The sequence below is a fragment of the Chinchilla lanigera genome, unplaced genomic scaffold (assembly GCF_000276665.1).
Source record: "Chinchilla lanigera isolate Chin_1 unplaced genomic scaffold, ChiLan1.0 scaffold00051, whole genome shotgun sequence".
NCBI classification, from domain to species: Eukaryota; Metazoa; Chordata; class Mammalia; order Rodentia; family Chinchillidae; genus Chinchilla; species Chinchilla lanigera.
The window spans coordinates 13,942,926-13,967,509 of record NW_004955452.1 but is presented as its reverse complement, the minus strand read 5'-3'; the positions used below and the strand labels follow the sequence as shown (position 1 = coordinate 13,967,509).

At 41.9% G+C, this 24,584-nt stretch overlaps 1 protein-coding gene across 2 annotated transcripts in view; it reads right to left on the bottom strand.

The window, feature by feature from the left end:
• Positions 1-228: 228 nt before the first annotated feature.
• Ago1 (argonaute RISC catalytic component 1) overlaps positions 229-24,584 on the bottom strand; it is a 32,254-nt gene continuing 7,898 nt past the window's right edge. The window contains exons 3-19 of one of the 2 annotated variants that reach the window (XM_013519525.1): positions 23,662-23,782; positions 23,048-23,229; positions 22,520-22,656; positions 22,157-22,291; positions 21,934-22,021; positions 21,047-21,194; positions 15,357-15,476; positions 14,868-14,999; positions 14,607-14,740; positions 12,012-12,196; positions 6,702-6,861; positions 6,429-6,519; positions 5,111-5,305; positions 2,991-3,125; positions 2,284-2,385; positions 1,788-1,987; positions 229-1,550 (exon numbers count right to left, since the gene is read on the bottom strand). In XM_013519525.1, coding sequence (XP_013374979.1) covers positions 1,442-1,550; positions 1,788-1,987; positions 2,284-2,385; positions 2,991-3,125; positions 5,111-5,305; positions 6,429-6,519; positions 6,702-6,861; positions 12,012-12,196; positions 14,607-14,740; positions 14,868-14,999; positions 15,357-15,476; positions 21,047-21,194; positions 21,934-22,021; positions 22,157-22,291; positions 22,520-22,656; positions 23,048-23,229; positions 23,662-23,782 — 2,374 coding nt within the window. In that variant the 3' untranslated portion in view covers positions 229-1,441. The remainder of the gene's footprint in view (positions 1,551-1,787; positions 1,988-2,283; positions 2,386-2,990; positions 3,126-5,110; positions 5,306-6,428; positions 6,520-6,701; positions 6,862-12,011; positions 12,197-14,606; positions 14,741-14,867; positions 15,000-15,356; positions 15,477-21,046; positions 21,195-21,933; positions 22,022-22,156; positions 22,292-22,519; positions 22,657-23,047; positions 23,230-23,661; positions 23,783-24,584) is intronic. The other variant, XM_005395161.2, reaches the window with a different exon arrangement.

Sequence of the window (24,584 nt, the reverse complement as noted above, 5' to 3'; positions counted from 1 at the left end):
GAGGAGGGAGCCTGCAGCAAGAAAAGGTATCTGCACAGAGGAAGGACAGAGCCTGAGCCCCGACTTGGGGGGACAACCACCCCTTTCCTAGCCAGGCCAGAGAACAAGTCAGGTACATAGTTCCTTCAGATGGCTCAATGTTTCCAGGATGTAAACTCATCAGGCATGGGAGGGATTTCCAGATTTTGGCAATAGACTCAAGTTATGGTATAAAAATAACATTTAGGGTTTTTTTTTTTTTTTTTCTTCTTTTAGATCTAAGGATCTTTTGTTATAAGACACCCCGGTTAAGAAATAAATGAAACACAAGAGAGTTGAGCATCAGGGGAAAAAGAAGCAATGTGAGAAATGCTAGACCCGCTAAGATGGGAGGCGTGGGGACAGGGTGAAAAGGAGGCAGAAGTGGAAAGGCTAGGGGCCGGTCATCTCAGCAGCTCAGAGACTTGTCGTGTCTGAAAGTGCAAATGTCAATGGATTTTAACCATCTTGAGGTTGTGATCTTTTTAAAAGCTCAAAGAATGTGGAAGTCAATTCCTTCAAATGCGAAATACCTGGCATTCTGGCTGGAGGCTCACTGGGTTTGGGATATTTCTTCGCCACTTACCTCCTCTCCCACCCCACCCCAACCCCCAGAGAAAGGTACAAAAGGTTGCAGTTCTGCAGCATTACCGTTACAGGGAAGGCACTGGTTACCCACCAGCAGGCGGAAGGAAGACAGGGTCGTGTCACTTCTGAGCTAAGTGCCATAGTGCCTTAAGTGTTACGAGGGGGGCTGGATGTCTGTCAGGGAGGAAGTGTAAGGTGGGGTAGAAGATGTGGGAGAGTGGAATGAGGGGGGGAGCTGGGGGAGGAGCAACCAAAACCATTAAAAATCTTCCTACAAACTGGATTCTGAACCCATGAAAACGTTTAGTATCCTAAAATATTGATCTGGGTCTGGTTTCATTTTTCTTCTTAAACAAATCTAGACCATTTCTGATTTAAGGCTCCTAAAAAATCCTTCCCTCATCTCACCCAGTTTCTCAAGCCCCTCGCTTTCCCATCTAAAATATCAAACCCAAACCTACCAGCACTTGTCCGCAGGGCTACAGAGCCAACCTTACCAAGCTGTCAAGCATGAGTTTTAGCACTGAGAGTCACATGAGACACCTGTGTGTATGGTGGGCATCAGTGCTACCCCTCTTGGTCCAGTGGAGTCAGGGCCAGATGTGACAAGATGGGGTGAAGGATGGGGGCATGAGGTTGACAGCAGAGATTTCTGGCTGGTGGTCTGTCTTGCTGGCCCTGTTCCCCATCCTTATACCCCTGCTATAGAGAGAAACAAGGCCTCCTGTACTCCTCCCTACCCCACCTCCCTCCTTGCTTCCTCTGGATTTGGGCAGCACAGCTCCTGGGGCTTGGAAAGCTTTCTTCTATCCAGTGAGGTAACAGCGTTCTGCCTTCAAGCGAAGTACATGGTGCGCAGAGTGTCCTGGTGAACCTGCACGGCTTTGGCCAGGGCCTGGGGGTCCCGCCCATTGCTCTGCCCCGATATGTGGCTCCCCTCTCCACTGAAAAGGAAAAAAATAAAAGATGTCCTTCCTGGTGAACTGAGCTGCTGCTAATTCCCTCACCCTCCCCAGGGTGTCAATTCCCACACCAACTTAAGAGAAAACCCTCAATTTGGGGAGATGAGCCCAAAGACACCAAATTGTAGAGTACTCACATCCTTCTCCCTGAGGAAAGTTAAGAGCACATAGTATAAAAGGCTAAAGTAGAAAGAAAGTTCACTTGACCCTAGGCCTCACCTGTCATGCTCCTTGTCCACCAGGTGGTATCGTGCCCGGAAAGCCACCAGGCGGGCATAGTAGGCTGGTGCTGGGATAGAGACGGAACGTGTGCATCGTACATAAGTGTGGCACAGCTGGTATGTCAAGATCTGGAGCTCATCCGCTGTGAAACGGTTGTCATCCCAAAGAACATAGTAATGGGATGGTCGGCTGGTGCCCTGGGAAGATAGAAAGGTGAGGGGCCCTATGCTGGGCAGAGGGGGATGGCTGGTGATCAGGAACAGGCTATGAAGCATATGGCTAAGCTGGACGACCCACCCACGAACAGGCACACAGAAACTCACCAATGTCAGCAAATACTCTTAAGCGCAACCTGCAAGTACACTTAGGGCTCACTAAGAGAGCAAGTCTGATTTGAATACTACTCAGTGATGACTGACATAACTCCAGAGCGAGTGGGATACCAACTAATAATCTTTAATCCAGTGGAAGCCCCAGTACATAGCCCAGCTACCTGAATGCCTGCGTGGCTGCACAGATAGAAGTCAAACTCAAAAGGGTGGGTGATGTTGGTGTCCACAGTGGTCCCAGCAGGGATGTTACCACTCTTCCCAATCTGTGTAGAGACAAACACAACCAAGATCCCAAGACCTGCGTGGCCCTAAGTAGGGCCACAGCTGAATTCTAATCTGACTCTACCAGAATCCGTAGAACAAAGACAGAAAATGTCATTCCTAGAGGGCACTAAGTCTTGAAATAATGGGCTTCTCAAGTCAAACAGACCTGTGTTTAAGTCCTGGTTTTGCCATTTATTAACTGTGTGACAGCAAATCACTTAACCTTTTGGAGGTTAAACTTGAGATAATAACAGTACCTACCTCACAGGGTTGCTGTGAGGAAGACGCCTTGTACAGTGTCTGGCACATAGGAGAAGTTCAAAAAATGGTAGTTCCCTTTCCCTTCTCTGAGAGCTGGTCTATATATAGGGTCTAGGCCAAGGAGCTAGGAGGAGGGAGAGGAAGTATAAGGGAAGGAGGGGAGAAGGGGGACACTAAGGGATGGAGGTGGTAGAGGATAGACCACAAGAGCCATGGGCAAGGAAGAAGCCAGGGAGGATACACAGGACAAGCACTAAAAACCCAGACTTTATCTCAAAGGCTTCTTATCAAGACGAGGGATGCAGAATGAGGGTATTGGTGGCCTTCTCAATCTCTCACTCACTCGCTCATTCTTGTCAGCACAAAAAAGGCGGGTGTGATGGCGTTTCTGCACCACAATGTAAGTGATCCCAGGCTGGTAGTCCTTTTCCAGTTTGATGCAGGCATCACGAATGGCCAGCAGCTCATAGTGGAGGATCTAGACACAGAGTGAGAAGGGAGACAAAAACAGAGCTCCTCTTGAGTTTATGTGCCTGTCTCAACTTAAAGAATGTAACTTGCAATACGGTTTTTGCTCAGCCTCCCTTTATAAACTGATGCCCAATAATCAGATGATAGGCTGTTCCTGTCAAAATTGCCCTTATATTCAGATTTTTCGTATGTTCCCATAACACCTTAACTGAAGGGCTTGGCATCAGAATAGAGTACCCACCTGGTTTCCAGGCATAAAGAGATCTAACATTAGGGCTCAAAACCAAAGTTCACAAATAATCACTAAAATCACAATGTCCAAAGTTAAGTTAATTCCAGGATCAAGAAGATATGGGAATTTGCCTGTGAGCTCCACAAAAGTAAATATGTAATTACTGAATGGGTAGAGAAAGAGTAGATGAATACAATCCTATAAAGAAATAGAATTATAGTAAAATAGACTAAAGAAGCCCCTACTGGCCAATAATCACAGGCAATATTTGCCTGTGGCCATGGATATAGACATAGGAAACCAAAAGTGTATGGTAGAAGGGCCAGGGATATAGCTCAGTGGCATAAGCACCTGCCTGGCAAGTGCAAGGTCCTGAGTTCGTGAGTTTGATTCCTGGTACCAAAAAAAAAACAAAAAAAGAAACAAAACTGTATGATAGGGACTGGGAATGTAACTCAGGAGAGTGTGTGCTTAGTATGCACGAGGCCTACAATTCAATCCTCAGTAGCAGTAGCAGCCCCACCTCCAAAAAAGAATGTATGGCAGAAAATGATGGACTTCGGAATCAACCGGAACAAGCTTTAAATCCATGTTTTTTACAATTGTCTCATTTTCTCCACATCTATTAATGTAATAAGAATTGCCTCACAAAGCCATTGTGAAGACAAAGATAGATACAAAGATAATTCAGGCATAAGAAAACACAGTAGGGCTTAATAACTGCCTTTATTTATTTCTTCTTTTGCTAAGCAGTTGTATCTTAATCCAAGGCTATGTGAAGTCACTAGACATATCTAAACAAAGAAATGATACGGTAAATTTGTCTGCTATATTAGGAAACACTGGATGACTTGGACAGACTGGGTAAGGGTATAGATTCTGGAGTGAAACCGATGTATCTGAATTCCATTTCTACCACTTATTAGCTTAAGTAACAATGGAGAATTATTTAGCATTTCTAAAAACATTTTAAACCTGTTTTCTCATCTTACAAATGAGAATTTAAAACATTATTATTTCATAGAGTGATTATAAGTAGGACATACATAATGTGCTTAGCACAATTCATAGCACATATGACATAGGTGCTCAAAAAACAGTTCTCATACTACTAAATAGTTGTCAAGGGCTGGGTATATAGCTCGGTGGTAGAATGCCTGCCTAACCTGTAAGGGCTTAGGTTCAATCCTCAGCACCAAAATGATAAAAGATGAAAACAAGGTTCAAGAACTGAGTTTAGTATTCTATACTAAACAGAGTATGAAGGCTCAGCAGTGAGAATAAACAGGAGGAACATTATAAAGGAAGGTCCACAGCACTGGTTCTCAAGCTGTTTCTGGGCCAGCAACATCATCTAAACTTGTCAGAACTGTGAATTTGAAGGCCATACCCTAGATGCATTAAGACAGAAACTCTAAGGGAAGAAGCCCACAAGCTGTGTTAATACCGCACCCCATCCCACCTGCCGCCACCACGATAGCAATGTATGCTAACATTTGAGAACCACTGATCTTGGGGGCAGTAGGGAAAAACAAGAGACCCACTTGCCTAAATAGTCTTCAACACCAATCAACCAGTAAATAGGCACTGAGGGCTTTCTACTACAAGAAGGTCTATAGATCCTTAGAAACTCCACCCATCAATTGTGATCCCATTCCCAAGTCTACCACACCTCCTAGTGCTAACAGTTTAGAAAAGGAAGCCATGCCTAGCCCTCTGGCCTCAACATGAAGATTTTCTCCACCTACTGTGGGCCCTACCTGGGGGAGCTGGCCTTCAGGGACCCCATCTCGATAAAAGATGATGCGGGTAGGCTTGAACCGGGTGGATTTGTAGAACTGGATGAGCAGCTCACGCACCATGTAGGACAAGTCTTCAATGATCTCCTGCCGTGGTCGCTGCACCCGCACAGTAGCACAGTATCGGCTGGGGTGGGCATCCATACTGCCTACTACCTAGCAATCAAAGAGAAAGGATCAACCTTCAGGGTATTACTCTCCCTCGCTGTCAGACTGGGGGCTTGAGGGGAAGCCTCTTAGCAAGAGAACTGCTATGGAATGAACAGGGCCTGTGTGGGATTCAATGAGCCCTGGTTTCAAACTGTTCTAGCATGCACGCAGAATTTTAATCCATCTGATAAGAATACCTGTTCCTAGTACTATGGCTATAGATACTGAGAACTTTGCACAAGGCTTAGCTCTAGCCCTGTGCAGAGGGGAATGTGAAGATCTGATACTTCAAAATCAAACAACAACCTTATCTCAGCAGGCCAGGTTTATCTTTTCTTCCATTCAAGTGCTAATCTACCCAAGAAGCATAACCATGGTGCTAATGTTCTCATAACTGATGGGAGTAATGTCACCTTCAAAGGGGACAATAGCACAGCCTAGGAAGGATGGTCACAAGGAAAACCAGGGTAAGTGTATTAGAAGGTTTGCCTACATTTAGCAGTAAGAGACCAGTGTGCCTAAAGAAATGCAAAGGCTGAAGAACTAGAAGGAAAACTTGATCCCTAGCAACTGGAAGCCCTTCACAGACAGGGAGCAGGAAAGTCAGGAGAGGAAATAGAGAGACATGTAATCTACTAAATGGATGGAAGGTTAACAGGAGCAGAGGGAAGGACATTTCCAGCAACTGACACTCTTTTTTTTTTTATTTTTTGAGATAGGGTCTCACTACGCAGTTCAGGCTGGCCTTGAACTTACTATGTAGCCCAGGCTGGCCTCAAACTCACAGTGATTCTCTTGTCTCAGCCTCCCGAGTACGGAGATTATAGGCATGCATCACCATGCTCGGCCTCTAACTTTCTTTTACAAAGGGATCTCAGAAAAAGATAGACTCACTTCCCTACGTTCAACAAGCTGGTGTGCAAAGAGAAAATTCTGAATGTAGAACAATGATAGGACATTGGGCCATATTTCTGGCCACCAGCCATATTTTCACTATTCTTCGCCCAAAAAATATACAGAAGATCTTGTGAAGGGTTAAGAGCTAGGGCTGAGGGAAGAAAATCATGAGTATTCTTAAGGATTCAGTTAAGAGGAGAATCTTACAAGAAAGATGGAGAGTATTACTCACTGCTGTGATAGAAGGTTTTTTCCCGTCCCCTGCTGGGGGATGTGTAACATCTGCTCCCAGGAATATCACTGGCTGTTGAAAGACAGCAGAGCTGGGCAAGGAAGAAAAAACAAAATGATGAGGAATTAGGTCATTTCTGCCTGGCACTATCCAGCACCCACTCTGGTCTCCTCTCTCTTATGTTTGATTCACTCTGCTTGGCCAGGGTCCTGTCTCTTCATCAATCCCCAATAAGGTATCTTGACAAGAGTAAGTGGTTAACAGAGTTCATACCGCTGGTGTGGGACTAGGATGTTGTTAATGCCACCAAGTTTGACATTGATCTTGAGGCAGAGGTTGGACAGAGTCTGAGGCGAGGTCTTCACCACATTCTTCACCTGCACACACTGTGTTGCCATCCCCAAAAGTGTATCTCCAACACGCTTCACTTCAGCTATGGAAAGGGAGAGAAGTAATTAGTGTACTCAACAAATACTTACTGAATGCCTACCAGATGTAAGCAGTATATGAAGTGCCAGGGAACACAATGGTGACCAGAAATGCACAGGGTCACTACTCTGCTAGTGCTTACTATCTAGCAATTTCTTAAAATAATGAAAATTACATTGATAAATGCTATAACAGAAAATTTTATGGTTATGAGAGCATATAATAGGAAGCAATAACTTAATCAGGAAAATATTCCTGAGTAAGTAATGATAAAACTAGAGGTAGCAAAGGACTTAGAAGAACAGAAAGGTTTGAGAGAGAACATTTCAGACAGAGGAAGTAGCATGCAAAAATGCATTCTCCCAGGAGAGAGTAAGATATATTTAAACAACTGGAAAGATTGTATTATCTTAAAAGGAGAGCAAGAGGACCATGCTGTAAGAGGGGGAAAGTGGTCCTTATGCCAATCTATGGAAGAGATGAGGGTGGTCCACGTTAAGAAGGTAATTGAGAGGCTTACACTTTAGCTCCAAGGCACAGCATGTGGTTAGTTTGCACAAGGTCCTGGATTCAATTCCCAGCACGCCCCCACCCCCAACAAAAATAGATTTGATGAATGACTTTTAAATTTTTAGTTTTAAAAACAGGAATCGATCATAAATTGTTTTTGAGACATTTGCAGTCTGCAATGCTTTTCTTGTCATCTAAGATATCAACTAAGTAAATGGTTACCAAGTGGGTGAAAGGTCAAAAGAAACAGAGATACACATTTGTGTAATATTTAAATACAGGTAGTAACTGAAAGCCCTAATCTTGGTAAGGTCACTAGGGAAGGTAGAATGAAAAGAGAAGAGGGCTCAGCTCCAAATCTTTAGGAACTTGCAGCATTTATAAAGAAAAAAAGGAGTAGATGAATCTGCAAACGGGAAAAATCCACAGAGCTTTAAGGAAGACTATGACAATATTATATGATAAATGTCAAGGGAAGAGAGTGTTTCAAAAAGGAGAAAGTAATCAAAGACAAATGCAGCTAAGAGATCACATAAAATGAGAATTATCCTTTGGATTTAGTAAAATCAAAGCAACAAGTTAATTTATGGAGGCAAAAATTATTTTATTGATATACTAAGTAGGAGATGTATGATCAAGAATGGGTTTGCTATGTTTTTGACGGGAGACACTTGAAAATATTTAAAAGCTAAATGAATCATTTCTACTTTTAAGAGCAAATCTGTTCTTCAGCAGAAAACATTCAAGCAAGTCAGGTAAAATACCGAAGTCATCTTTTTGAAGTCAGCAGAGTATACTGAGACAAGAACTAGGGGTAAAACTTTAGAGAGGAAGAACATTTTAAAAAGGTGAACTATCTTCTGTGGCTCTTTTTACCCTGGATACCTGTGCTGGTTCTAGGTGTGAGCAGGAGGCTGAGATTCCAAGCACTGCAAAAGTAGAGGAACCACTGCTGAGGGACAGGAAAGCAACACAATTTTTGCACTTTTTAAAGATATCTCAGTTCTGCCGGGCATGATGGCACATGCCTGTAATCCCAGCACTCAGGAGGCTGAGGCAGGAGGATTGTTGTGAGATTGAGGCTAGCCTGGCCTACAAAGTGAATTCAAGGCCTGCTTGAACTGCATAACAAAACCTTGTCTCAAAAAGACAAAAGTCAAAAAGAAAAGTATCAGTTCTAAATGTGAAAGGTAAAAATAATCATTAAAAAGCAAATTAAAAAATAATATCTTCATAACCTTGGGATTTAATCAGGACACATGGAAAGCACTAGTCAAAATATTAATTAGACTACATTAAAGTTAAAAAAAGTTCTGTTCAACAAAAGATACCATGAAGACAGTAAAAAGGCAAGTCATTGAGCAAAGAGATATGTAATACAAGTACATCTTTAACAAAGGAATTGAAAAGAATACCTATAAATCAAACAGCTGCTAAATCAATAAAAGGTAAAGGACTAGTGCAGGCACTTTAGAAAAGAAGCTACAGAAGCCAGTGCAGTGTAGTGGCACATGTCTATAATTCCACCTTTCTGGGAGGCTGAGGCAAAAGAATTGCCACAAGTTTGAGGCCAGCTTGGCCTACATAGTGAGTTCAAGGGCAGCCTGAATTACAGGGTGAGACCCTGTCTCAAACAACCCCCTCCTCCCAAAAAGAAAAAATAAACAAATAATAAAAATACATAAGAGTGGCTAAAATGTAAAAGACAGTATATCAAGTTTGGTAAAGACATGAAACATCTAAAACTGTCAAACCGTGCTGGTAGAAGTAGAAACTGGTACACTGAAAAATTCACTCTTAGATATACACTCAACAGAAATAAGCACCTAAGTTTACAGGATGTGTACAGCATTAATTTATAATAATCAAAAACTGTAAATAATCCAAATATGTACATTAATAGTAGAATGGGTACATATATAAAGAATGTTACATTCATATGATAGAAAATCTGTAACAAACTACTACTAGACACAATTTGGATGAAACTCACAAACTTAACGTTCAATGAAAGAAGCAAGATACACAAAAAATTGCATACAGTACAATTCTGTTTATGTAGAGCACAAAAACAGGCAAAACTAATCTATGGGGTTAAGACCAGAACAGTGGTTACCACTGGTGGTAGTAGTGAGGAGGGGATATTATAACAATTGGTATCTTGAACATTAGTAATGTTCTCCTGGGTACTAGTTATATTGTTGAGACACTTGGTCAAAATTCATGGAGCTAAACACTTAAGATTTCTTTTCTTTTTTTTTTTTTGAGACAGGATTTTACTATGTAGCACAGGCTGGCCGTGAACACACTATGGAGCCCAGGCTGACCTCAAACTCATGGTGATCCTCTTGCCTCAGCATCCCAAGTGCTGAGATTACAGACATGGACCACCATGTTCAGCCCAAGATTTCTATATGCGTATTATAATTTAGTAAGAAGTTTACATTAAAAAAAAAAAATCAATAGTAGCAACTTAGTGGAGAGAAAAGACTTAAATATACTAACAACAGGATACATATGGTCCCAAATGAGAACTCAGTAAATGTGACACTGTTCTCCACTCTCAAGACAATCACAATACCAACAGAATCTAGATTTGACCATCAAGGGCATTTCCCCCAGCTTCCATGAAGGAAGGTGAAGCCATTACAAGAATCTGACTACCTCTCTTATCTGCTAGCTTAATTCTTAGGCAGATGACCCCACTGACCTGGTGATACAACCAAAAAATTCAAATAAATGTGAGGAATCTAATGTCCTAATAAAGGTCTGAGGCTGGAGAGAAATATACCATTACGGAGCCCAGACAAGGGGAAATCTGAGCAAATGCTGCCTTCCCTAGTATGCTGCACTACATTCCTGAAGCTTCCAAAACACTGGATTGTCCAGTAATGTAGGAAACAAGAAACATGGATACTTATTCAAGGTAATTCTCCCAGAAAGCATTCTTACCTTTCATCTAACTGCCAACAATTTAAGGCCCAAGAGAGACATGAACTGGAGATCAACTAACCTCCTTCCATAAGGAATTATAGAGTATCGTAAGAGCAGAAGATTCTATCTTAGTGTACACCTAAAGAAGGTTTCAGAGCAGAGTCATATCTACTCCATGCCCAAAATAAAATCAAACAAGGTGGTAAGTAATCAGGAGCCTGATAAACTAGAGAAATCTAGAAATGAAACAAGCTTACTCTCTAAGTTATGACAAAAATAGGGACTAAGTAGCATTTAACTGGGTCTTGAAGGACGTATGGAATTTTAAGAGTAAGGTAGCGGGACAAGGAGAGTATTCAGATATTCTAGACAAGGGCAAGATGATGTGAGCAAAACCAGAGAGTGGAAAGAACAGATAAAGAATGAGCATTTGCAGTGTCTACTACGTGTCAGATGCTACTTTTCATATAAATAATCCATGAGGTCAGTTGACTGGTATAGCCAGGACTGAGATTCAGTTCTAATTCCAGAACCAGTCATCTTTCTACTACATGTGGCAAGGGAACAGTGCAAGATAAAATTGAAATGGTTAAACTACAATCAGGGCCCTGAAAACCCTTTATGTAGTAGTAAGTACCAAACAAGGTTTGCTTTGGTAATACGGTCATAAAAAGTCTCTTTGACAAGAAGGATTAGAATAGATGACCACTAAACTTACAGAACAAAGATAGGGAAGCCAAAGAGACAGACAGGAGCTACAGATAGGAATATTGAACGGCTGGATTAAAAATTTAGTACTATAATTTATGACATTAGATGATGAACAAATCAAATGGAATGAATGAGAATTATTCACAGAATGTAAAGACAGAGAAGGCAGAGGACAGAAACCTGGAGAACACCAGGCATTCTTAGTATTAACAAAACTAAAGAGAAAATATCCAGAAGTCAAGTAAAGAAAAGAATTGGAAAAGGTAAGGGGTGACCCTTCACAGAAGAGATTGAAGAAAAAGGTGAAGCGAAGCTAAAGAGTAAATGGCAGGTAAGGAGGTGAGAACAGAGAAATTATTCAGAAAGTTTGAGGAAAAACAGGAAGAAAAAAGGTGAAAGAGATAGAAAAATTGTAGTAATATGCTCTAGGAAGGGGGACCTGATGTTTGAAGGTTGAAAGTTACAAACAGTAGGACTGGATGAAAACAACAGCACAGAGGAGTTGAACAAGGTAAGAGGCACACCACTTCCATTGAAGCAAAGGACAGAGAAAATGGACTATGATAGAAGTGCTGCGCCAGAGACATATGTAGTCATTCCTATTTTAAAAAGAGAAGAGAAACCCTTTAAAAACTCCAAGTCATTACCAGATAGCAGAACACTAGCAGAGCCAAAGCACATTCCACATGGGCTGCACGATGTCCCAATAAACAACACACTATTAAGGACGGGAACCTAGACTGACCTTTCTTTATATCTGGCCACCTGAGGCTGGCACAGGGACCAACAGAGAATATTACTAAAGAAGTGTGAGCAGGAAGTAAAATCTGGGATGACTCAATGGCTCACACAGGCTGATATTTCTTCAATAAAAGGAGCACAGACATTAAAGATTACCTCTGGCCAAGCTAAAAATTTCCATTGATTATTCCCTAAAAGCCCCCTGGAGGCTACCCTGAGAAGAGTCCTATCATCATCAATGTCCCAGGAGAACTGTACCATACACTGGTGTCTTCCCTGGCAGGATGACGATAATGAGCTGCAGCCCTGAGTAGGTATTCTTGAGATGCCGGAACATGGGCTCCACACTGTCTGCTCCCTGTGCATATTTGCAGAAACAAGGCTGACCCTGGATGGGCATCCCTGCGTCCTTGGAAATCTTCCGCAGCTGGTCTGTGAAGTTCCTGTAGCACAAGCATGGTCATGACAGAAAGCAGTAAGTCCCGCTTTATTTTTTATTAATTTTTAAAATTTACTATCCCTTCCTTCCCCCACTCCCTTCATTTCTTGATCCCCTTGATACCTCTGACTGAATGCCTTAATCTTAGGTGCTCAGCACAATGAGAGGCACAAAAGATTCTAATATGAATGAGACATGATCACAGCTAATGCAAAAAAAGTATAAGCCAGGTGTGGTGGTAAACACCTGTAAACCCAGCCACTCAGGAGGTTGAGGCACAAATAGCATAAATTTGAGGACAGCCGGGGGAACTCAGTAAGACTCTGTCTCAAAATTTAAAACATAAAGAACAAAAAAGGGCTGGGGGTGTAGCTCAGTGGCAGAGGGCTTGTCCAGTATGTACAAATGGCCTGGATTCCATCCCAGTTCAGTAAAACAAAACAAGGTTTGCTACTTGTTCAAAAGAAGACTGAGGGAGCTGAGGGAAGTCAAAAAAGAGACCTGTCAGTATTCTCAGGGCTTTCTCACACTGTCCCATTCAAGCAGCTTGTGCTCCACTGTCCAAAAAAACAAGCAGACAATTAAATATAAGGTCTTTTTGTTCAAAATAAATGAGGTTCCAATAGCGATAGGAGTACAGGAGAGACTCAATAAAAATGAGCTCTGTCCTTCCCTCCTGGTTCTTTGAGCCTAAGAGCCAACTATAAAACAAGCTTCTTTCCTTTCTTTGGCTTTAGGACTTTACCCTGGGGAAGGAAGACAAAGTTGGTAGAAAAGGTACATACAGAGCGGAGTTTAAAAAATCAAGCTACATAAATAAACTGACTGGGCTGGCATGGTGGTGCAGTCCTGTAATCCTAGCACTCAGGAAGGTGGGGTAGGGGGCCTGCCACAAATTCAAGGACAGCCTGGGCTACACAGTGAGTTCAAGGCCAGCCTAAACTATATAGCCAGACCATCTCAAAAAAACAAAACCAAAAAGACAAATTAAAGGGAAAATGTTAATTTTAAAAAAATATTTCTTTTTTTAAAAATGATAAATATAACAAACTCTGGCTGACAGATACAGGTATCTGCTATATTACTGCATTTATGATGTTAAATTTCTTTTTCAAAATAAATGTTAGAATAAAAAAATACAATTTAATCACATTCTCATGTAAATGTGAGGTAGGGCTTTCATGGACTAGTAACAGTATTCCTTTGATTTCTCTGCCTTATACACAATACAGTGTAGCTACCAAAATGCCAGTGTGTTACTAGACTTTATGTTAACAGATTTCATTAATAATAGGTCTCTACTCCAAGGGAAGGGATATTCCCAATCTTCTCTTTACTACTAAACCACACTTGGATACTGTGTCCAGTGTTGGAAACCAAAAACTGTTGAGAGTTTTCTGGGATGGGAATGGTCTTGAAATCTTGACCTAAAAAGAAATCTTGTCCTCAACAATAGTATGTCTGAGTAATGGAACCTCTTTAACCAGAAGAAAAATTCCAACAGTTCAAAGAACTTCATAATCCATCTCCAAAAGCCAGTCTCTCCAATTCCACAACCTTCATGAGCCCACTTCTCAGTGAAAAGGACACCATACTCTGTGCTCTGTATCCTACCTTCCACGCTTAGAAACTTTACTAGGGTTATTTTCCAGTTTCTCTGAGTTCTATTTTTAGTTCTACTTACTATACACATTTTTCCTAGACAATCGTATCCACTGCTATTGCTGAAGACTCAGAAATCTTTATCTTTAGCCTAGAAACACCTATCTAACTGGGTACCACTGACCCACATGGATAAGCTGTATTCTTATCACCTAGATCTAGCAGGTGATAAGAATTTGCTCTTTTTTGTTTCCCATGGGGAATACAAATTTGGAAGCTTAGATCTGATTTGATCCCAACTCTGGCACTTTTTGATGGTCAAACTTGTGAACTTTCTGAGCCACAGTCTGCTGAAAATGAAAGTATCACCTACTCTCTGACAAGAGAATAAAACTTAGGTAAGTACAAAGCTGGCAGAAACATTACAGTCTTCACTTGTTACTATTTATTACCAATGACAACAATTGTAACAATAATTCATGCCTCCCTTAGGAGATCTATGCCCCAAAATCATCATCCCTGACAGTGGCTCTTTATTTATTAAAGTCTCCTGACCACAGATGGACAAAAGAGGAACAGATAGATGGCTAAGCCAGAAATGACAAAGCTCAATGGTAGAGGGTTAAAGTGCTTGCCTAGCATACGTGAGGTCCTAGGTCTGATCTCCCATACTATTAAAAAAAATAAAAAGGCAAGGCCACTGGAGTCAAGACTGAGCAGACTGCAGATCAGTCTGGACCCCTGGGTGCTGGAGTGAGCAGCATCCTTGGGGTCCTTCCCACCCTTCTACCCTCACTCCCAATCCTCCTTACTTGAGCACCTCTTCTCGACACTGCTTTTGCGGTGCGAAGCAGGCGATGGCCCAGACTTTGATCTCAATCCCATTGTAGAACTGTTTCCCCCGCATGTCCCAGACCCCTTGGTTGGGTGTGGCAATGGCCCGGTTCTGGAGACAGGCAGAGGGGGCGCCCAGGTGAGCCTCAGGAGAGCCAGGTAGGTAGGAAGCAAAAAAAGCCCCCAGCTATACAACCCAGCCACCCCCTTTTGCCCCAGAGATGTTGTCTGGCCCTGACCCTGCTCACCCGGCCGCCGTACTGCAAGATGGGCGCCGGCAGCACTCGCCCTGTCACCTCCGTCATGTCATCCTTCACTTTGATTCCAAATTCTTGGATGTAGGGATCTAGGTTGTAGCTGGCATTCTTCATCTGCAAGGCAAATGAAGGGGATCTCAGAAGGCAGCGGCACGGCAATACTACTCAACCTCTAGGTCCCAAGGAAAGAGCCCTGAAGGAAGCTGATGGTGGAAGAAAAAAATAGCCCTAAAAGGAGTGGGAAGTAGAATACGAAGGAAGTGGAGTAGACAACAGGAAAGTTATATACAAAGAAAAAGAAGAAGCAAAGTAGCTAAAGGGTCAACACATAAGAACAGCCCTATGGGTCCCAGGCAACAAACCCAGACTTGAGTTCTCCTAAAGGAAGGTCTTGCTGGGGCTTTAAAGCATCTATGCTAAGCACCCTAATGGCTGAGTAAATAAACATGCATCTTCTGCAGCTCCACTGACCAGGCGGCTGATCTCCTCCTGTCTGTCTGGAGCCGACCTAGCTGTAGCCTTTATCATGGTTGAAGTCTGGTTGTCAGTCAGCTTCTTGATACAGCGCTGCCCAGCTACAATATTACAGACCTGAGGAAATGAGAAAACAGGTAACTCTAGCTTGAGCATAGTCCGTCCTATAAGGAGACCTTAGCTATCAACAATAGAGAAGGGGACTACAGAATCCCTTGAGCATAAATGTAGGCTCCTCTTAAGTTTTGCTTGATACACAATCCAGAAAGTATCTGTATGTAGCCAGGTGTAGTGGTACATGCCTGTAATCCCAGCAATTGGGAGGCTGAGTAGGAAGATCAAAAGTTCAGGGCCAACCTGGGTTACGTAGCAAGTTCAAAGCCAGCCTGGACTATACAGAAAGACCCTGTCTCAAAAACAAACAAACAAAAAATATTCATGTGCAAAACAAATGGCAATACTATTTTTATGATTAAGAGCTTGAGAGCCAGAGCCAGATCTGGAATCAGGTCTCATGTGTTAAATGAGGAAAATAGTAACAATCTTGCAGATGTATAGAGATTAAATAAAGCACTTAAAGAACTGACCACAGTTCCGAGACACAGCAAACTCTCAATATATTGTTGCACAGACAGTTTACTCAGGGGTCAAGGATAAAGCTCTTCTGAAGAAGAAAAACTCAATACAAGATTACTTCGGCAGCTCTCCACGGTGGCAGGAAGTTGGGTTCTCCACCCTGTAGCCTACCAGGAAGACCAGGGAAAGCTCTAAACTCTTCAGCTTTTGGGCTACAGAAATCACTGTCATAGCTGACAGCACCCTCTGTTATTAAGAGGACCATCCTGCCACTGAATTCATCTGTTCTGAGCTCAACAGAAAACAAGATCAAAAAGAAATGTCTAGTGTTACATAAAACTGCAACTTCCCAGAGCTTGTAGTGGAATACAGTGATAGTCAGTTTTGGGAGACTTGTGTTTGTTTGTTTGTTTGTTTTTTTGGTCTTTTTGAGACAGGGTCTCGCTATGCAGTTTAGTGTGGCCTTGAGCTCACTTTGTAGCCCAGGCTGGTCTCGAACTCGTAATGATCCTCCTGCCTCAGCCTCCCAAGTGCTGGGATTATAGGCGTGCGCCACCATACCTGGCCAGAAGACTTGTGTTTGAAGTCCAGATTTCCACCTAGGTGATATTACTTAGCACTTAACCACTCTGAGACTATTAATCACTATAAAACTCAGCTTCTTTGTTCTCAGATGTGGGAAATAGCACTCGCTGTCTTGTGAAATTATTGTAAAGCTTTAGATATGATGAAATGCATAACTTGCTCCCATACAGCTAATACTCTGTACATTCTGACTCTCATCCGAATTCCAATAGTTCATACTAAACAATAGGAGGGAGAACCAGCTAACATCACCTGCTTTTAAATTCCATATTTCAAAGAGTACACAAATACCCAATTCACTTAGTGAACATCCACAATTTTTGTAATTTGTAAAGTTACTCTCTGAGGCAGGAGGATTACAAGTTCAAGCCCAGTCAGGGCAACTAACAACTTAGCAAGACCTCCTCCCAAAATAAAAAAGGGCTGAGGACATAGTTCAGTGTGAAGGCCCTGGATTCAATCCCTAGGCCTAGAAAAAAATAAAATAAACAGAAATGCCATACAAACCTGTCATTCTACTTCAAAGTATGTACTCATAATAAGTAAAACCAGGGACTCGAATAGATTTCTTGTGTTGTTATTGCTGGTGGAGGTGTTGTTTTTTGTTTTCTTTTTTTTCAATATAGTAAAGGCATAAAGCAATCTACTGAAAGTGGTAAAGAAATACACTCTACAGGACAAAAGTGGGCTGTGAACAGGCTCATAGTGGCTGAGTAAATTGTTCCATTTTGGGTTTCTTTGGGAGAGGAGTGTTTTTGGGGGTATGGTTTTTTGTTTTTAGTTTTTTGTTTTGTTTTGTCTTTTTGAGACAGGGCCTCGCTATGTAAATCAGGTTAGCCTTACACTCACTATGTAACCCAGGCTGGCCTTGAACTCAAGGTGATCCTCCTGCCTCAGCCTCCAGAGTGCTGAGATTACAAGTGTGCACCACCACACCCAGCTTGGGGGGTGTTTTGAGGCAATCACTATGTAGTTTAGATTGGTCTTGAACTCACTATATAGCCCAGCCTGATATAGCCATTTGAACATACAGGGAGCCTCCTGCCTCAATCTTCCAAGTGCTGGGATTGCAGGTACACACCACCAAAATTTTTTTTTTTATGGTACTGGGAATCGAACCTAGTGCATACTAGGCAAGCACTCTGAGCTATACCCCCATGGTTTTCAATAGGTATTTGTATACCTTCATAGCAGCATTATTCACCATACCCCAAAAGAAGAAGTAACTCAAGTGACAGCTAATGAATGAATAGACAAAATGTGGCATATACCTTACAAAGGAATATTATTCAGCCCTAAAGAGGGAGGAAGTTCTAATATATTACAACATGGATAAACATTGAAGGAATTATGCTAAGTGAAATAAACCAGTCAAAAAAGGATAAATAATATAAAGAACTGTGGTCCACATCTGTAATCCTATCTACTCAGGAGGTTGAGGCAGGAAGATCACAAATTAGAGGCCAGTTTGGGCAATTTACTAAAACCCTATCTCAAAGACAAAGATAGGATTCCACTTATATGAAGTGCTTAGAAATAGTCAGATTCATAGAGACAGAAAGTAGATTATTGGTTATCAGGGCTAACAATAGAGAGTTGTTATTTAGTGAGTACAGTTTCAGTTTACAATGATAAAAAATGTTTGTAGATGGATAGTGGTAGCAATTGTACAACAATATAAATGTACTTAATGCCAGAAGACTTTACATTTCACGACTAAAATGGAAATCTTTACATTATATATATAATATATTCATCCACAATATGAAAAAGACCATTCTCTATGACTTATACTCTGAATAACATTTTGGCCATTCTTTTAAGATCATGATACATAAAATTAAAGAATAACTATTGTTTTTCTTTAATTATTTTGTTATGAAACTTTTATTTTTGCATGGAAGAAGAGTTTTTTATATTTTCTTTATTAATATCTACTTGTATTACATTAAAAGAAAAAAGAAAAAGTTTAAACTAGGAATGAAATGTAATAGGGCTGGAGATAGCTCAGTGACACTGCCTGCCTGGCAAGCAAAGTTCTGAACTTGATTCCTGATACCAAAAAAAAAAAAGGAATGAATTGTGATTTGAAGATGAGCAAATAAATGATTTTGCTAACACTCTCAGTGTCCTACATAATTATTTAAAAAAGACAGACCTGGATTAGATGCACTGTCTAGTTTCTAGATGTGAAGATTCAAATAATTTATGTTCTTCCACTTAAACTCTTTCAATGGGTTCCTATTATAATTAGAATAAAATCCCAGCTGACCAAAAATTGGAACTCTTATGCATTGGTGACAGGATTGTAAAATGGTATACAGTAGCTAGTTGGGAAAGTCTGGCAGCTTCTTAAGATGTTAAGCAGAGTTATATATGATTTCTCTCTTGTATATAGCCAAGAGAATGAAACCACGTGTTCACACAAAAATACGTACATGAATGTTCAAAGCAGCATTATTCGTAAGAGTCAAAAATGGAACCAACCCAAATGTCCATTAACGGATGAATGGAAAAACAAAATGTGATACTGTATATCCATGCAATGGAACAACATAGGTGAAACTTGGGGGAAAAAAAAACATACAAACATGAATGAACCTTGAAAACAATTATACTAAGTGAAAGAAGGCAGTCACAAAAGGGCACAGATTGTATGACTCTACTTATATGATACGCCCAAAACAGGCAAATTCACAGAGATAGAAAACAGATTAGTGTTTACCAGCAGCTGTTTGGGAAGGAAGGAATGGTGAGTGACTACTAATGAGGATGGGCTTTCTTTTGGGGGTGATGAAAATGGTCTGGAATTTGATAGTGGGGATGGCTGCTTAACTATGTGAATACCCCAAAGACCACTGAATTGTATATTTTAAGAGGACAAATTTTTTTAAAGTATGTTAATTTTATATTAATGAAGAGTTAGTCTTAAAAAAACAAAACAAACAAAAATCCCGCCTGGCCACAATTCCCTACACCTCGATTCAGCACCATCTCCTACTTCTTTTCTTCCCACACGATACATTCCAACCACTGCAGCCTTCTGTCTATTCCTGGAAAAGATCCAAACTCCATCCTGCTTTAGAAGCTTTCTACTTGCTCTTCCTCTTCCTCCTGCCTGGAAAGCCCTTCCCTTGGGTCTCCTAAAAGAGGCTTTCCCTAACAACAATAACCAAAGTAGTACCCAAGCCCTTACAGCCTTTACTTCTATCCTTTAACCTGTTTTAGTATTTTTACAGTACTTACTATTATCTGAAACTATCTTATGTTTGTATCAGTTTATTATCTGTCTTCTCCTTCTAGCTGTATGTCCTACAGGACCCTGTCTTGTTAATCTCTATATTCCTAGTATCTAAAAGAGTAGGAGCTTAATAAATATGTGTTAAATAGTTAAAAAAAAAAAAAAAGATATGTCATTACATAAATTATTCATCTTGAAAACTAATGTTTAAACAGAAATAATGTTAATTTGATGGTAAATCTCAGCTTGTAGAACATACCAGCTTAGCTAGGATTGTCCCTGAAGACCTGTTTATACCTTAAAGAACATATTGCCTTCATCCTACTTTGTGTGCATTAGCAGCTATTAACCAAGTCACAATTTTTAGTTTTGGGGATCTCTTCTCCCTTCAGCCTTATTTCTTTGGTTTAGTTCTGGAATCTTAGAAGCTCATAGCAGGTTTGAGCATTGTTTTCATCTATGTGACTCTGCTGGATAAAGAGGGAAGTCTAAGTTAGCACTTCTCCAACTTCAATGTATGAATCCCCTTTGGGTCTTGTTAAAAGACAAAAGTCTGACTCAGTAGGTAGGGGTAGAGATGCAGCTTTTTAAACAAGTTCCCAGGTGATGCATATCCTGTTGGTATGCTAACCACACTTTCTGAGCAACACTGGATAGACAATGAAGCCGTCAGTGTAAGTTTTTCATTAGATATTTTGCCTAGCATATGCCAAATCAAATACAACCCAGGGATTCTGTATATGTATCCTAGTATTACTATCTGTTCTTTAATTGCAGGATTTCAAAGCCATACTACTGAAGTACAGAAGTATGACAAATCTTGAGGTTAAATTTTTTTTCCAAGAAAACATATTAATCATTGGGGAAACAGACTTTACATTATAGGTAGTATTCATCTCCATTTCTTTTACAATAAGGTACACTTGTATCTCCATGTCAAACAGGATTCTTAATTCCAGATAGCAGAAAAAGAAATTAAGAGAACATGAGTATAAGTATTTGAAATCTCTATTCTGAATGAGCTAATTATTTATTATACAGTAAATATATATCACTCTCCTGCCTAACAGCCATGAAGAACATAAAAATAGGACTGGAGATAAAAGAATTCAGCACTTAAGAGTGAACCCTGTAGTTCACAGGAGAACTACCTCAGACCTCAGAATGTCAATTTTCCAAATCTCAAAATGAGAATGAGAGACTACAAATGAATCAACAGACCTCAGATGATCAGTGGCCTTGTACAATGCCTGTTTCCTAGCTCAGCCATACTTAGCAGCCTCACCTCTAGAGGCAGGTAGGTATGCTTTTGTTCCTGGCCAACTTGCAGGCAGGGAAGGTGAGGATACTTGAGCTGAAGGTTGTATTTCTGCTTGAAATATTGTGCCACCGTGCACTCCACAGTCTGTCCACTCTCCAGCTGTAAGGGAAACCTGTTTAGAGAAAAGGAAGATGTCTTACCTAGCATTCAATCCTACCTCTGCAGTCCCAAAACCATGGAAGGCTTCAGACTTCTGTTTTATCCTACCCAACCTCTTTGCCCACTGCCACTCATGGGAAAGCAGACAACCCAGGAAGCAGCTGAAGATTTGACTGGCAAGGCCCACCACAGTTAGGACAGTATCAGACTCATCCATTTCTACTGTTAAGCATAAAGCCTAACAAAGGATAGGTATTCACAGCCTACCATAGCCCACAGCTAAGAAGGAAGATGAAATTAGTGATGGTTTTCCCACGATTAAGCCCAGGAAGCTGACTTTTTTTTTAGGAGGAAGAAAAGATTCAAAGGTTCTACTGTTTACAGAACTCTAACAAAGATCAGTGGAACATGCTTGTTGTACAGTAAAGGCCCAAGGAGGAAAGATCATCAACAAGGTAAAACTACAGACAAGATCAATGGATATGGGAAGGTTGCGGGGAGAGATGCCAAATTCCCACAGTTAATCTTTAAAATCAGGGGCTGGGGATTTAGCTCAGCGGCACAGCGCCTGCCTGGCAAGCGCGAGGTTGTAAGTTTGATTCCTGGTACCAGAAAAAAAAAAAAAATCTTTAAAATCAAGGTCAGCCCAAGGTTCGCTCTCAGGGTCAGTGGGAGAAAGGGGTCGAGGAAGTGTTTGAAATCTCAGCCCACTTCCACTAACGGAGTATGGCTCAGCAACCCTGCCAACTTACGTCTGATGGCTAGCAGGGCGTCGGGTAACATTACACACGCGGTATTTCCTCTTCATCTGTCCACAGTGGGTCACTTCCACCTTCAGGCCTGAGATACACACACTACTTGTCATGGCTGGAATGGTTGCTCATGTGCCCAGGCTGGCCTTTCCCATGGGATTTTCCTCTTAGGACTAAAGAGAAAGCAGCACTGTTTCCCGTTCCCACCTGGTTCAGTCCTCACCCTTGATCTCCTTGGTAAAGCGAACACGCTGGGAGTCCGTGAGAGGCTTGGGCTGCTCGTCTATGTTCCTGATGTCCAGCACCTCACACATGAACTCAATCACTGGCTGTGCCTTGTAGAAGGCAGTGGCTGAGACTGTAGGGACAGGGTAGGGAACAGCTCAGCTCAGGTTCTGTCTCCAGAATAAATGCAGGCATTGCAATTTATACCCTCTTTCTTCTAGGGAACTGGGGTGGGAGACAAGGGGGTGCTAGGGCTGTAGGAATTAGACCAGGAGTGTGGTTGCAGAGCTGGGAGGGGCGAGGCTGGGAGTGTGGCTACTGGATTTGGGGTGCCCCTGACTCCATGGCTCTCCCCACTCACCATCAATGTTGAGCATCATCTTCCACATGGCAGGGCGCACAGACTGGTGAAAGCCGAACCAGACCTCGCGCCCACCCCCCAGCGGGTGGTAGTAGCCCTCAGGCGGTGAGAAGAAGGAGCGGCCCACAGGGGTGTACCTGGCAGGGACAGGCAGAGAACTGGTCCCTCGGGCACAGGCCCCCACCCTGTGAGGCATCCTGGGCACGGAGGAGCCCTGGCCTGGAAGGCAGGACACCAGGGCTTTAATGCCAGCTCTGATCCTTTACTGGTTGTATGACTGACCTTGTGCAAGTCTCTACTTTTTCTCTGCCCTGCAGGCACAGATGGGGCGAGGTCAAAAGGTATCTAAGGACAGGGCCCAGGCTTTATATCATCTAAATGTATATGCATACTTGCCTGGCATATGGTAGGGCTTCAGAAACATTTTTTTTGCAATGGCACACTATGAGACCTTAATGTGTGCATTCCCCCCAACCCAGCAGTTCTGCCAACACTAGTAGCCCATATACTACTAACTACACCCAGTACCTCATGGATGCCAGATGCCTCATGGCCACATCCAGGGCTTGAACAGACTCCAGGGGAACAGGGATCTGGCCACTGACCAGAGCTTCATGCAGCATGCGCCAGCTCACAATGGCTAGCCACTTGATGGAGACTTTAAAAATTCGATCCTTTCCCTCCCCAGGGATTGTCACCTCAAAGTCGACCTTCAGGAAGATAAGCGAAAGACATGAAAGACTGCCATAACTTTTCCACAGACCAGTACTCCCTGCCCTGCCTCAAATGCCACCCCCACCCATAAACTTGCCAAGAATCTGCTCCTTAAAATCTATAGGGGCTCACAATAAACACCCAAGGGTAAATCCAGCCCCTTAGTTTCTAGTTATAGTGATTCTGTCCCTCTCACCCTAGTAGGAGGTTATTTAGGTCTGTTTTATGTCTAATCTCAGTCTATTTAGGGGGCAGACACACAATAGGCTAAATAAACACCAACATCTACCCACCTGTACTCCTAAAACATACTTTCTCAGTGCAAAAGACAGAAAGGGTCTCTGGAATACCAGACTCCAGACAGGCTTACAGGAGCTTTGTTCCGTTCCAGACCCCTGACCCAGGCCTAGCCTAACTCCCAGTCTTACCCGTTCATTGCCAATGGGCAGGGCAGTGACAGTATAAATGTTCTTCTTTCCATCATACACAGGCTTGCGATCCCCAAAGATCTGAGGCTTGAAATGCTGGACCATGTATTCCACCACTTCCCTGCAGAAGACAGGAAAGTGGCTTATGAAAGCTGAGACTACCACTGCAAGCTTTTGAAAGTAATTCAATGTCCATGAAATGTCTCATCTACTATATTCCCTCCTAACATCTACTCTACAGCAGTGTGTCTCAAACTTCATTCCTATAAATCACCTGGTGGTTTTATTAAAATGCACTTCTGATTCAGCAGGTCTAGAATGCAGCCTAAAATTCTCCATTTCTAACACACTCCCTGGTTCTAATTCAGATGCTGGATCAGATGTTGCTGGCCCTAAGGTCACCAAAGCTCTTCAGACCTGCTACACTGGGTATGAATGCCTTTTGAGAAAAAGGGAATCTGAGGGGAGAAAGGCTTGATTCATGGGTCTACCCAGAACCCAGGCTGCTCACTCTCTAATCCCCAATCTGAGAAGCAAAAAATGTAAAAAGTGAAGAGACCTGAACTGGAATATGAATAAACTGTAGACAAACAGCATTTCTCTAAAGCCCTTAGTCCTAATACCCTATTTTCTCTACACTATCATCTCTTCCCTGATTTTACTTCTTGTCCTCTGCTGCTCAGATCCAGAGCATCTGTCATTCTTTCAAAATCCCAGACCATCCAACTATCTGACCCATCTACTTTCTAAACCAAAGCTCTTGAGTACTACAGCATAAAACACACTCACAATTGTATGGGTGAGGTGGCACAAGACTATAATCCCAGTGATTTAGGAGGCTGAGGCCAGATGATCACAAGTTCAAGGTCAGTCTGAGCAATTTAGTGAGACCTTCTTTTAGTCTTTTTTTTTTTTTTTTTTTT